Source organism: Phaenicophaeus curvirostris, chromosome 3, assembly GCF_032191515.1.
Source record: "Phaenicophaeus curvirostris isolate KB17595 chromosome 3, BPBGC_Pcur_1.0, whole genome shotgun sequence".
NCBI classification, from domain to species: Eukaryota; Metazoa; Chordata; class Aves; order Cuculiformes; family Cuculidae; genus Phaenicophaeus; species Phaenicophaeus curvirostris.
In genome coordinates, this window is record NC_091394.1 from 12,036,409 (window position 1) to 12,049,794 (window position 13,386).

Below are 13,386 nucleotides of genomic sequence, written 5' to 3' on the forward strand. Positions count from 1 at the left end.
CAGTAGAAAGATTCAAGCCAGAAAGCCAAAAACATACTGTCATCCTTGTTACTGTGTTAATTAGCCATGTCCTGCATCATCATTGAGGATGCACTTTACCTGGAATTGGACGTCAAGGCCACTCACAGACACCAGCATCCCAGCTACTTATCTGTAACAATGTACCCTTGCTGGGGAAAACTCAGTGCTGGTGTCTCACAGGCTGCAGTGTCTCCTCAACTGGTGGTTTAAGTCTGTGGTGAGGTTATTTATGATCTGGACTGTAGCTACCGCTCAGCTCACACTTTTCCCCTGTCAGCCACAGAAGCAGCTGGGGACCTCTTCTTACCCATCTTGATACTTGCTCTGTATCTCAGAGCGGGAGGTATTATCCCTGGAGGGCTCCCAGCTCTTCCAGTTGGCTGGGCAGAGTTCCAGTTCGGGATCCAGTTTGGAATTGCTGCCAAGGTTATCTTATCTCAGGAGATTTTTTGCCTGAAGCCAGGCCTAAAGGGTTCTTGGTCCTCATGAGTGAGTGGGATATTTTGGCCTGACTTTTTGCTGGAGAAGTCTATAACATTCTGAGTTCCCTTTCTTGTTTTTACATAAACAACTCTGCGTCTGTGTAGATGTGCCTCCAGGCAGTTATAGGTTCGCTTTAAGGAACTCAATAAATACCTCAGCTACACATTTGATCTTGGCAAGTAGAAGCTACTTCACATGCAAGACAGAGATGGCCCTTGTTGTGCGGGTAGATAAGAGACAGTTTTCCAGCAAGCTCCGTCTCAATTCTAGCTAATACGTGACAACATTCCTATCTGAGTTATCTGAAGCCTCTAAAGTAGGATCTTTCTGTTCAATGTGCTTGAAAACTTCAGCGTTTTCATCCATATAAAGATCTTAAATTTTCATGATTGGGCCACAGAAAGAACGAAATGCATGCTTAGCTTCAGCGTTTGAGGGAAGGGCAATTTGTGAGAGGCCACAGCACCACACTCAGAGAACACACAGTGAGAGGCAGATTTGAGCACTAGTTAAGGCTATGCACAATCCCATTTTGTCTGTTGCCCTTGAAAGATAAAATATCACCTTTTCTCCCCATGCCTAAGCAGGTCTTTCACAGACACTGTCCGACTGGCCGAGGTGGCTGGGCACATTCATGCAAAACACAATTTTCAATTAAGATGGTCTTGCAAAGATCTTGTGCATCAACATGTAAATGCTCATCTCTGTCCTACTTTTTTTTTTTTTTAACCTGAGAGGTGAGTCTTCCTCCCGCAGTGACAGAACCCTTGGTAAGCTCTTGCTCGGAAGCCCAGCCACTACTAATATTAGCTTGCACCATTATGCAAATGCAGCTCTGGTGTTCCCACACTCTGGGGAGGGACGCAATGCCAGCATCCCACCACATCCAACAGCTGCCTACAGACTGAGCTCTGCCACAGGTTTAGGCTGCATCACTGTGATCAACATTTGTCTCTACTTCAATTCTGACTTGAATTTTGTTGGCTTCTGTCATTCAATGTACTTGTTGCAGCTCTGTGTTTGAAAGACCCCTGCTTCAGTTTTCAAGTAAATAAAACATTAATTGCTGAGAATACACAACATCAGCTGCTGGCATTTAATAGAGATGGTGAAAGCAAGATTTAAATTGTAACGCTTTATCTTGATGTCTGCTGTGAACCTAATACAGAATCTTTCTGTTTACCTTTCTCTGGATAACTGCATAAACCCGCTCAGCAGTTTCAAAAGTCACTGGGGGGGGGAGAAAAGCAGAACCCCCTGACTTTTTCAGCTTTAATTTAATCTCCCAGCAAAGCCTGAGAAGATATTAAAGTTCCTGACAAAAAGTAAGCAGTCCATTTCTCCAAATTCAAGAGACACGCCAGTAGCACACTGAAATTCTTATACTCGGGTCAAATATAATATGTTGGCTCCTGTTCTCCATTAAATAGGATCCCAACCTGACCACACTGGAGGCTGGGCATTATAGGGTTCTAGGTTGCTAGCCCCTAATGGGTGTCTTGATGGCCCTGGGATAAGTTTTGTACAAGTAGTGCCCTGGCTGAGACAGTAGCATGGAACATACACCTACAGAGGTCCAGGTCTAGGAGAGCTGATATCCCTTTTCTTCCCATCTGTCTTCAAAAGGTCTCCTCACCTCCCTGGAGCACAGGAGGGGAGGAGTTGGTGACTCTCACTGTTTCAGTGAAGCAGCTAGAAATGTTTTCTGGATATCACCAATCCTCTGCATTGCTCCACGCAGGGCAAGCTTGATGGACAAAAGTTTATAGCCCTGTCTATTTTTCCACCTCCTTTTGCTCATCTACGACAGTGAGAATGCTTAAATATCCAAACAGAGAATACTTATGGTTGCCTGGCTGTTAGCACAGTTTTTTTACGCCTGCCTCCGGAACTGTAAACATGGGAATCAAACATCTGTTGTACTTTCAACAGGAGAAAGGATTACAGTGAGGTACAACTACTAACATTTTCTATCTTTCTGGCTTGGATTTTTTTTTCTTAATTGCTAAGAGGTTTAAAATAATGATGTTACACACAATATAAAAGAACTTATATTTAAATAGGTTTACAATTATTTTCACTATATATTAATAATTTGGATGACACATGCCTTATGCTTTCATGAGCTGCCAGGGTAAAAAAATCCGCCTAGCTCACAAAACATCTCTCTGCATGGCTTCACACCACTGAATAAGAAAGGAATGCACCCTGAGTCTCCCAGCTTCAACTAAAGCCACACAGTGACTTTGCCATGTCCGCAATTGATCTCATCCATCAGGGTTTAAGACAGATGTTTTCTGTGCCACAGCTGTTAGAAGAGTTCATATGTTGAAACTTGTAAAGTAGTCAGGACGTGGTATTTGATATATATCTGCACCAAATCAACTGACTTCAGGTGTGGCTGAAAGCATGCCAAGTATTTTGGAGAAAATACCTATGGGGATTATTGTTCTTAAAAAAAATGAAGGTGCGTAAATGAGTTGTTCATTTCAGCCAGAATTCTCTTTATCAGTCATATTTGATTTTAGAGCGACTGCATTTTTAGAGAGACTTCTTGTGTGCTGTAGCTTGGACAACACTGAAGGAAAATTTAAGTAAATAAAGAACTAGGTTTTTTTCTGTCTCTTCAGCAATGTGTGACAATTTACCAAAGCTATCAAGCTTTCTTATGAAAGTATCACTAAAACTTTTTTGTATAAAAAAGTATTGGGATACATATAAGGGATAGATATGACATTAATCATACTTTTTTGTTTAACTTGCCTGGGTCACAATGTGGTACCCAGGACTTTGCTGCCATTATGCATCCATGCCTTCTGAGCAGCAGCACTCCTTCAAAAGATGCCTTTCAATGTTTGGCTTTTAGAGAAAACACATCTTTCTGTATCACTGTCTGATATATCGCTGTCTGAAAGATAAGAAAAATGAATTTATCTGCATGCTGGGACCTTTCCTCCTGACAAAATTCATAGGGTACAGATTTCCTTCCAGTGATATAAGAAGGATCTTTCTGATATTTCTGCGTGCCAGCTCACATCACTTTATTTTTGGATTTAGGAAAGGGCTTCTGCAAACCTGCCAGAAGTTTTGTCCAGTGACACCCACTGGTAAGTTGCCATAGGCATGAGAAGATCTCAAGAGAAAGATGAGACTCTTTCTGCAAACCCTCTTCAACCCTCAGCAGCATCATGGCTCTTTCTGTGATCTAAGCATCTCTCCACCTTACACTGCCATCATCTGACCAAGGATCTAGGGAGAATAAAAATACTTTTAAATAAAAACGCTTTTCTGTGACAAAAGAAAGGAAACAGCCTCAGAAGAGTATTCTGATGTCATCATTGCAAGATGGCATAGGATCGTGTGCATAGCACGGTGCAGGGCAATTAGAACAGGAAAATGTTGGGTAAGAAGGAACCTCTGTTGACAATATATGTAGATATTAATATTTGCTGGAGGAGGGGCATGAGAGGAGAAGGGTTCAGAAGATACCTTTTTCAAGCTGAAGCTGTATTTCTTATGAAACAAAAGCCCCACACACTTGGCAGGAAAACAGCACGTCAGAAAACTGAAGTGATCAAGTAGCTGTTAGGTCCTTAACACCTTTAAAACAATTTTCTCTTCCAGGTCATATAATACAAACAGATACAGCTTTCCAACTGTATCTCCAACTATGTTTGGTTGGGGTGGGGTTTTTTTTATGTAAAATAAACATGTATTTATGCCTGATAAACAATCTTGGAAGCTAAAGTCCATACACATGGAGACTGTACGTTTCCCTATCAATATGCTATACAATAGAAATTAAAAGCTACCTGTGAGGTGAAGAAATGATTCAGTCCTTCGTCAATTTTCCTTTTTTGAATACCAATTCAAGTTCCACTTGTGTGGCAGATTCTTGTTCAGTTGAAAGTAGATGATGTTATTTTATTTTATACTCAGGTTACCAGATAGATAAAGACTATATTTTAATATATATTTTATATTCTAAAACGAGCTGTTTCTGTCTAGGAAAACTCATTTTCTGAAAAAAAGTAGTTACAGAACATTTCTACCTTATGAGGCAACTTCGTAACAATTCAACATCTTGGTTCTACATGCCTCATGTTTCAGCAAAACTTGTTCTAGGTAATGTAAGTTTACAAAATGGAAATAAAGATTCTATTCTTTTTTGTAATTATTGTTTTAAACTATTGGCACTGATGGTTCAGTCCTTCAGTCCTGATTTTTCGTTCCCATTTTCTGTTTATTGGTAGACACAGGACAACTAAACTGGCTTGGCAGCCACGTCAGTGGCTGAATCTTTCCTTTTTTGTTGCTTTTCCTTTTTTGTTGCCTTAGAAATACTTACATCTCTTGACTCTGCTCTTTATTTGTTGACTGATTTGCCTCCAATGAGTTCCTCCTCTTGTAAGTACAGTGCTCTGTCCTTTTTCTGTGCCTTGTTCTCTGACATTGAAACAGTCCAAGAAATGAAGAGTCCCAGTTTCCACACGAGGAGAGAATCTCCTTTCTGCTGCTAGCTCAACATCCTCTCATTGGAGTAAGAACTCTTGAGCATTTAACTTAAGTTTCTTTCAATTATCCAAATCTAATGTGATGTTTATTCACTATAACTTTCACATTTGTTTTATTCTAGGATGGTTTTTAATACATGTTGAAAGTTTCCAGAGGTTTTCACAAACAGTTCACTGCCCCATCATACCTACGTAGGATGCCATTCAGCATTGCTGAGTCAATCAGAGGGGTGTTTATTGCAAAATTCAGATCCAAGAAGCCATGGATATCTCTTTTCAGTGGAGATTTAATTAAAAGACACAAAATCGCTGCTAGAAAATACTTCAAGGATACATTAGTGTTTCAGCATGTGATGTTTGTTTATAGGTAACAGTCTGAGCAGTGCCTTCTTGGTTTCCCTAAGATTAAAACAAAACAATTAACCAGTGGAAAGATGCATTCATTTTTCAGTTGAGCATCTGATAACTGCAATTTAACCCAGCATTGAAAACTTCTACTTCAGTGCTTTAAAACTAACCATAGGTTTGAATATAAATAATTTCTATGAATTGAGGTCAGTACAAACCTGATAAAATCTTCACTAAAAGAAAGAACATATGATCAAGTCATACTGAACCTGCCTATTAGATGGACAGGAGGCGTTGCAATGTGTTAACTCAGCAAGAAAAGTTTTATTTCTGTAGATTTTCTAATTGAAAGTGTTTTGCTCTTAGTTCTTTATCAACAAACCTCTTACTAGCTCTTTGAATGGACACACTTATCCTGAAATGAGCTATTTTTTTATTCCAACAGAAAAAAGGGAATTTTTTTTTTTCCCAGATTATAAAGATTAACGTGCAGAGCAAAAGCTGCTGAAATTTACGCCTACTGTAAAACTGGAATGAATCCAAATGGAGAAGTATTAAATACATTTCCAAATGCAGTTCTTTTCTAATACTTGACTACCTACAATCAGGTGATTCCTTTTGCAGGAATACATCCAGTAGCCCCAGCATCATGGCCGTATGATTTACATGATAACATTCTGCATATCCAAATTCATATTCCCATTACAATTGTATAAGAGAGACTTTAATATTTTTCTCTGCTCTTAAACAGCTGTTGCATTTCAGTGTTGATTAAATTGTTCTACACATAATTTTCCTTTTTTTTTTTTTTTGAATGAAACTGCTTTGGGATCTCTGTAGCTGAATGTTGGCATTGAAATGCAAATTATCCTAAGCCACATAACTCAGAATTACCTTTAGATTTTATTCTTGAGCTGTATCTGTATATAAAGCAATTCTGAGAGACAGTGAAATTAGTTCTGCTCACACAACTGACATGCTTAGGGGGGAAATAAACAGATACGACTGCCATGCGCTACATGAATGTTAATGATGAAAAGTATCTCCTTCAGTGATTGTTTATGACAAAACAATTTAAATTCATTTATAAGTTAAAAAAACAAACCCCAACAAATTAATATCTGAAAGTCTGAGCAAATGTATGCCACGACTCCTCGTGTCTCTTTCACCCCTCTGTTTATTAACACAGACATTTGTGTTCACACCACCACTTGCTCTTTGAATCCTCTAAATTAGTTTCCTTTAGTAGTGAGTGTTACAAAATACATTCCGGCAGAAGCCTGCAAAACATAATCCTGTTTAAGTTACTCAGTAAAGATAACATTTCCTCAAAACTGAAGAAAAGGAAATTCTAGCTGCCTGCAGATTAAATTTAGATCACTCCTTTGCAGATAGTGAAAGCCTGGTAGGCCAGGAAAAAAAAACCCCATAAATGTGGTTGCAGTGGTAGAAAGCAAAACAAGAAAGAGGTCTCTGATGTCCAGGCAGCACGTGTTTGCCCAGGGAGGGAGAATTATCTTCCTGGGACTGTCAGCAGTCCACTCCCCATCCCCATTAGACGGCTACCTCCATGACAAGGCTTTCGAAAAGCAATTAGACAAGATTTGAACAAAACCAAAACTCTGAACAAAAGGGTAAGAATAAGGTGCTTATCACACTTGTATTTAGCTGTGACCAGCAACAGTGTCTCCAATGGTTACAGATTTCCCCCATCTTGCTGCTACTACACAACTGTCAGTAAGGATTTTGAAAAATACTCCCTCATTTACACATTACTTGGCGTTATGTCAAAACCATTGGCGATGCTGGTTACTGTCAGGGATTGCTACCAGAACAGCTGTATGGGTTAGTACAAACAGATCACCTAGGTCACTACCTTTCCTGGGGAAACGATCAAGTCACGGCTCCCAGGGGAGACTGGAGTACTCCACGGGAGGTAGATGTTGAAACGGAGGGCTGTTTTGTTGAAGATTTAAAAGTAATGCCTTTAACTACAGCACAGGTGAGGACAACAGCAGTTTCTGCTTGTGCCTGCCGTGGGAAAGCAAGCAAGTAGTAGACACTCTGGAAAGGGACTGCAGGACATGGGTATCAGCAAACTGAATCACTTTAGAGCTTGCCCACCTGGAAATAAAGAGAGGATGTAGGTGGGTGAAACATAAAAGCACAAATTCAAACGTAAATGCTAGTTTAAATACTTCTCATCTTGCAATAAACATATCATGGCATCCTCAGTACCCACTGTTCCTCAAGGCTCTTGTTTCAGAGCTAAAGATAGCTCTGATGGTAACATGAGACAATACAATGGTGGAATTGTTTTACTCCAAGAGTGGCTGGGTACTAAGGAACCAGCTTCATTTCCTCCCATCACCAGCTCCTTCCAAGATCCTTTACCAGGAGCATTATCTTGTATCGCTTAACATGAGATTTAATGGGACCTCAGCATCTCTATGGCAGTTCTGTAAATTCATGCAAGTCAAGCAAGCCTAGGTCTACCTATCTTAAAATATCAGACTTCTGTTTCCACGACAAAAGTTGAAAGAGACACAGGACTGAAGTCTCATAGCTGAGGAAAGAAACTTTTTAGCACTTCAAAAGACTTGCTCCATTTTCTTCTAGGCCAGTCCTGAATGATGCCAGACCACCCTTCCATCCCACTCTCCTTTGCACCAGAATTACTCCCTCAAGAGACAGCAGTATTTCTGCTGCATTTGCAGTTCTTAAGATAATTTGTGTATGCAAATGAGCTTTATGGGATGGTGATATCTTCACAGCGTTCAAAGCAGTGAAAGAACCCCTATGCTGCAACATCGAGAATCTGAAAGAAAATTCAAACTCTGCTATTCCAAAAGAGAAATAAAACAAACCCAAACCCCATAATCTGTAATAAGTGTCTATTCTTGATAGCGAAGATTAGCAGCCAAAGATTAGCACTTTTTCACTCTGTTTCTACAAAAGCTCTTTTACCCAGGTACACAGTGCAGAAGGGCTGCAGATGCATCCCTGCCAAAGATCATGCAGTTTAGTGACAGTCTTGGCTGATGAGACACTTCAAGACCTGATCCAGTTCATTGTAGAAACATGGAAAAGGATGCAGAAGCAGCAGGCAGTTACCTAATGCTATCAAGTCTCAATAACAAATGACAAGCTGAGACATTCTGGCAGGCTTTCCGAATACCTAATAGAACACACTTGTGTAAACCAGCCTGGAAGCAAGGTTAACGGAAATAAATCCACAGCAGGGAAAAATCTTGAAGTGAAAAAATATTGCTGCTTCTAAGCCTCTTGGATCACATCTAAGCTTCGAGTGACCGTCCCACTGATTGTTTCCATGAGGCACGATTGACGTCCAGTATTTCATACAAGGCAATTCAGCAAAAGTGCTCCCACCTGAGCCAGAACACTGAGGTATTTAACTTATTGTCAAAGTGACTGCGTGAGGGAGTATTTGTACCTATGCATTTCATAGAATAATAGAATCACCAGGCTGGAAAAGACCTCTTGGATCATCGAGTGCAACCATTCCTATCTGCCACTAAACCAAAGAATCATAGAATCATAGAATAACCAGGTTGGAAGAGACCCATCGGATCATCGAGTCCAACCATTCCTATCAAACACTAAACCATATTCCTCAGCACCTCGTCCACCCGTGCCTTAAACACCTCCAGGGAAGGTGACTCAACCACCTCCCTGGGCAGCCTGTTCCAGTGCCCAATGACCCTTTCCGTGAAGAATTTTTTCCTAATGTCCAGCCTAAACCTCCCCTGGCGGAGCTTGAGGCCATTCCCTCTTGTCCTGTCCCCTGTCACTTGGGAGAAGAGGCCAGCACCCTCCTCTCCACAACCTCCTTTCAGGTAGTTAGAGAGCAATGAGGTCTCCCCTCAGCCTCCTCTGCTCCAGGCTAAACAACCCCAGCTCCCTCAGCCGCTCCTCGTAAGACCTGAACTCCAGCCCCATCACCAGCTTTGTTGCTCTTCTCTGGACTCGCTCCAGAGCCTCAACATCCTTCTTGTGCTGAGGGGCCCAGAACTGAACACAGGATTCGATGAGCGGTCTCACCGGTGCCGAGCACAGGGGCAGACCCACCTCCCCGGACCGGCTACCGCAGTTCGATCAAACCCTCGCTCCCTCCTCGCTCCCAGCGGCAGAAACGAGAAAGGGGAGCTAAACGCCAGGAGGGGCTGCTTTTCCCACGCTCCCCTACCGCACCGGCGAAGCCTGCCGCGCTCCCTTCCCCGTCCCCTTCCCGCCCCCCCCCCACTCCCCCAATCTCCTCCCGCAGCGGCCGGAGGCGGCGGTGAGGGGCGGGCGCGGGGCGGGGCGGCCCCGGCGCTCGGGCTCCCGGCGGGCGGCGCTGCTGCTGCGGCGCTGCGGGAGGCGCCGCGGGTGCGAGCGGCCGGGCAGGGCGCCCCAGGATGCTGCGGTTCCTGCGCAGGACCTTTGGCCGGCGGTCGATGCAGCGCTACGGGCGAGGAGCCGGGCGCGGCGGCGGCGGCGGGCGCGGGGGGTTCGGCGGCGAGGGGGACGAGCGGGACGCGGGGCCGCGAGGAGCCGCCGCCGCCGCCGGTGGTGGTGGTTGTGGCGGCTCGGGGGGGTTCCCGTCCTCGCCGCACCCCCCTCCCGCGGGGGCAGCGCCCGGCGCCGGAGCCCCCGTCCTCATCCCGGCGGCGGGCGGCGGCAAAGCGGCTCTGCAGTGCCGCGTCCTGCTGCTGGACGGCACCGAGGTCGGCGTGGAGCTGCCGGTGAGTAGCGTGCGGGGTCTGCCCCTTCCCTCCTTCCCTCCCTGTCGCGCCTCTCTGCGTGCCCCCAGCTCCTAGCGACGGCCCGTCGCTCCCTCCCCCCCCACCCACCGTTCTCCGCCGCACCTGCCGCCAGGTGCGCGCCCCGCCACGGTGTCCACCCCCCCCCCCCCACCTTCTCCTGCCGGCTGGAGCCGCTTCCCTTCCCCCGGAGCCAGCGGGGAGGCACCTGCTCTCCTCTACTCTCCTCTACCCTCCTCCCCGTGGCTAAAACGCAGCCCCCTCCCCTCTCCCCCCTGCCCCGCAGCGCTGGGCTGCGTGAGGGAAGGGGTCGGGGCGCTTCCCGCCGCCCCCCCGCGTGGGGGGAAGGAGTCTGGGGTTCTTTTCGCCACCCCTGCCCTGCCGCGCGGTTGAAGGGGGTTCTTTCCCGTAGCCTCTGCCTGCTGCAAGAAGGGATCGGGGTTCTTCCCGCAGCCCCTGCGGGATGGAAAGGGGCGGGCGTGCCTTCCCGCAGCCCCCCGCCCGCTGAAGGGCCCGGCGGTGCCCGCGCCTCGGGGCCCTCCGGCTCGGGGCGGCACCTGTGGCTCCAGCGGGGAGCGGCGCCGCCGCCTCTCGATGTCTTGCAGGCGTCCCACCGCCCCTTTGGGGGGCTCTCCTGGCTCGGGGGGGGCTGCCCCCGTCCCCCCGGGACGGGGGCAGCCCCCCCCGAGCCAGGAGAGCCCCGTCAGCCGCAGCACAACTTTCCCCTCTCCTGCTGCTGCTGTGCTGGAGGGATGAGGATGTGGAAGTCGGTGAAGTTGGGTGTTCCAGCATCCCCAGAGCCCGTCGTGTGCCCCTGTATCTCTCCAGAGGAAGCTCTGATTGTTGCTCATTTCCACAGTTTGAGGTTTGCTGGGCATTGGTTCCCACAGCTGCTAAATACTCGACGCCCAGCCGCTTTTTTGCTCACCTTTTGCCTCCCTCTTGAAAATCAAGTTTCCCGTGAAATTGCACGCAAGTTCATCGTGTTTGAGAAATATTTATATCTCTTTTCCGTTTCAACCCAAGTGATCACCAGCTATTAAGCTTGATCTGCAAAAGCGGGTTGGGGGAGTCTTGCTAATAATGGGTGTAACAACCTGATACGTTGCACCTACTTCAATCTCCAGTCGTGGGAAAGAGAGAACGTTTGATTTTTCAGAGTACCTTTTGAGTCTTGTTAGGTGCCCTTCATATTAATAACGATCTGTATATATTGGCATCGTTTCACTGAAACATGGAATTTGGCAACCCCATGGTTTCTGCTTAAAAGAAACTGAAGAGATGGAGTAAGACTCTTACAAATGAGCATAGAAGCGTGTGAATGGAGCCACCTAGAGATTCTTGCTGCAGAATTATCGGGTCTCCTTTGCCTTGCAGACTGGATCATGTATTTCTAGGTATTGGAAATGTTAATGTATTTCCTCTCCTTGCATCTTCTTCACAACTTGCTGCAGTCCTCCTAACATCTCAGCACAAATCTTTTCTAAAGAAGACTTGATGAATGTTATCAGCATGCTAAAGATTACTTACGGAGCTCTATGTAGATAAGCTCAGTAAATATTTTGCCTAAGGTTATACTCCCTCTGATGTATCAGAGTTCAGCTGTTGCTGTAGAGCCTGTTTGGGACAGTCTGTCAAAAAAAAATGAGGAAAAAAAGAAAATGAGATAATGGCACTTCTCTTGCTTCTTGAGCATTGAATATGCATGGAAGTATCTGCTTGGTCCGGTGAAGGAGTTGTTGATGACTTTTGCTTGAATTTGACCTCCAAACAAAGCTTAGACTGTCAGTGTTTTCAGAATGTGAGCTGCATACATGGTGATTGTAGTTCATTTGCCCATAGGCAGGGCAAAAGTTGGGTGGGTTTTTGGTGTTTTTTTGTGTTTTTTTTTTTCACTGAAATCCCTAGACTCGTGGAAGATTGGAGCATGTAATAGCTGTCAATGTTTTGAGGATTAAAAACCGTTCTATCGAATTACATATCCGTTCCTCATGGGTTTTGCCTTTCTTTCATAGAAAGTAACACCCACACTGAGAGCTGGAAAAACTGAAAGAGGTGTTGCACCATTTATAGAAGTTGATCAGGAAAGTTTCTCTGAGCTTTGCATGCAGCTCTATGTTTTTGTGGGATTAGGGTCTGAAATAGAATATGCTTGGAAGCTGTGGTACAGTACCAGTTAAGCTGAATGAACAGAGTAACATCTTTTCAAGTTAAAAGAATAAAATAGTGTATGGTGGTCTCTCTCCATTTCAGCTCAAATTTTATGGAAAATGAGGGATTGTGGGCTTCATCACCAGTAAGCAGCTTACACATGAAGTCAAGTACATAGATCATTGCAGAGGACTTAATTGTGCTGCTGAATAGATTCACAAGCACTTGTTTCAGGAAATGTTGGCATCTGCAGACTGCAGTCCTTTTACTACTTGGTAACGTTACACCCTGGTTGCCTTTCTTGAGGAAAAAGGAACTTGATATTAGAACATGTTACTTTTGTAAGTACAACTTTTTAGGCTGCTAGCTAAGACTTCACATAGAAGTAGTTTACAGATTTATTAGTTTTTAAACACTAGAAGATCTCTTTGTTTGTATGGAGGAATGACAGAAAAGACATGAGTGAGGGAAAACTGGAGCTATACATGTAGGAAAAAAGCTTCAAGGTTTTTTTTTATTTTTTTGTTTTATTTTAACATTAACATGAAGCTAAAACCCCAAAACTTTTGTCTAAGTTAAATATATCAGATTTTGCCACAGTGTTTTCTCATATGTGGGGGTTGGTGGAAAAATAAATCCTGCATCAGTAGTTTGGTAACTGTCTTTGGGGTTAACATTAGCATTTATGTGACAGTATCTGTGTTAGAAACTACAAACCTGGTAAGCTCTTGTCTGCCTATGGTGGTAACAGAGGTAGAGATCTGCCCTGATTTCTGAGTCTCCTTAGCCTGTCCTTCTCTGGGCTGTGCAGCAATATTGTGACCAGAGTCATCTTTCTTGTTTATCTGCATTTCCACACCCACTTATTTCTGGGGTGTTGCACTTTATTCTTTCTTCCTGCATGTCCTCAGCCCTCAGACTACCCCATCTGCTAGCCCACCCTCCTATGGTGCTGTGAGCCCTTTAACCGGTAGGTGTTCTCTGCCTTTCCTGTACCTGCTTCCTACCCAGCTATCCCCGTACAAATGTCAGCATATGATTATTCAAAGCACTGTAGATACCTCTTGATAATGTTATCTATATTCAGCTTCTTGCATGAAATTTCA

The 13,386-nt window shown here is 44.6% G+C and overlaps 1 protein-coding gene across 4 annotated transcripts in view; it reads left to right on the forward strand.

Moving 5' to 3' along the window:
- The first annotated feature begins 9,784 nt into the window (after window positions 1-9,784).
- The window catches only part of EPB41L4B (erythrocyte membrane protein band 4.1 like 4B), a 167,909-nt gene continuing 164,307 nt past the window's right edge, over window positions 9,785-13,386 (forward strand). For all 4 annotated transcript variants that reach the window (XM_069853385.1, XM_069853384.1, XM_069853386.1 and 1 more), the window contains exon 1: window positions 9,785-10,111. In XM_069853385.1, the coding sequence (XP_069709486.1) occupies window positions 9,785-10,111 (327 nt within the window). The remainder of the gene's footprint in view (window positions 10,112-13,386) is intronic.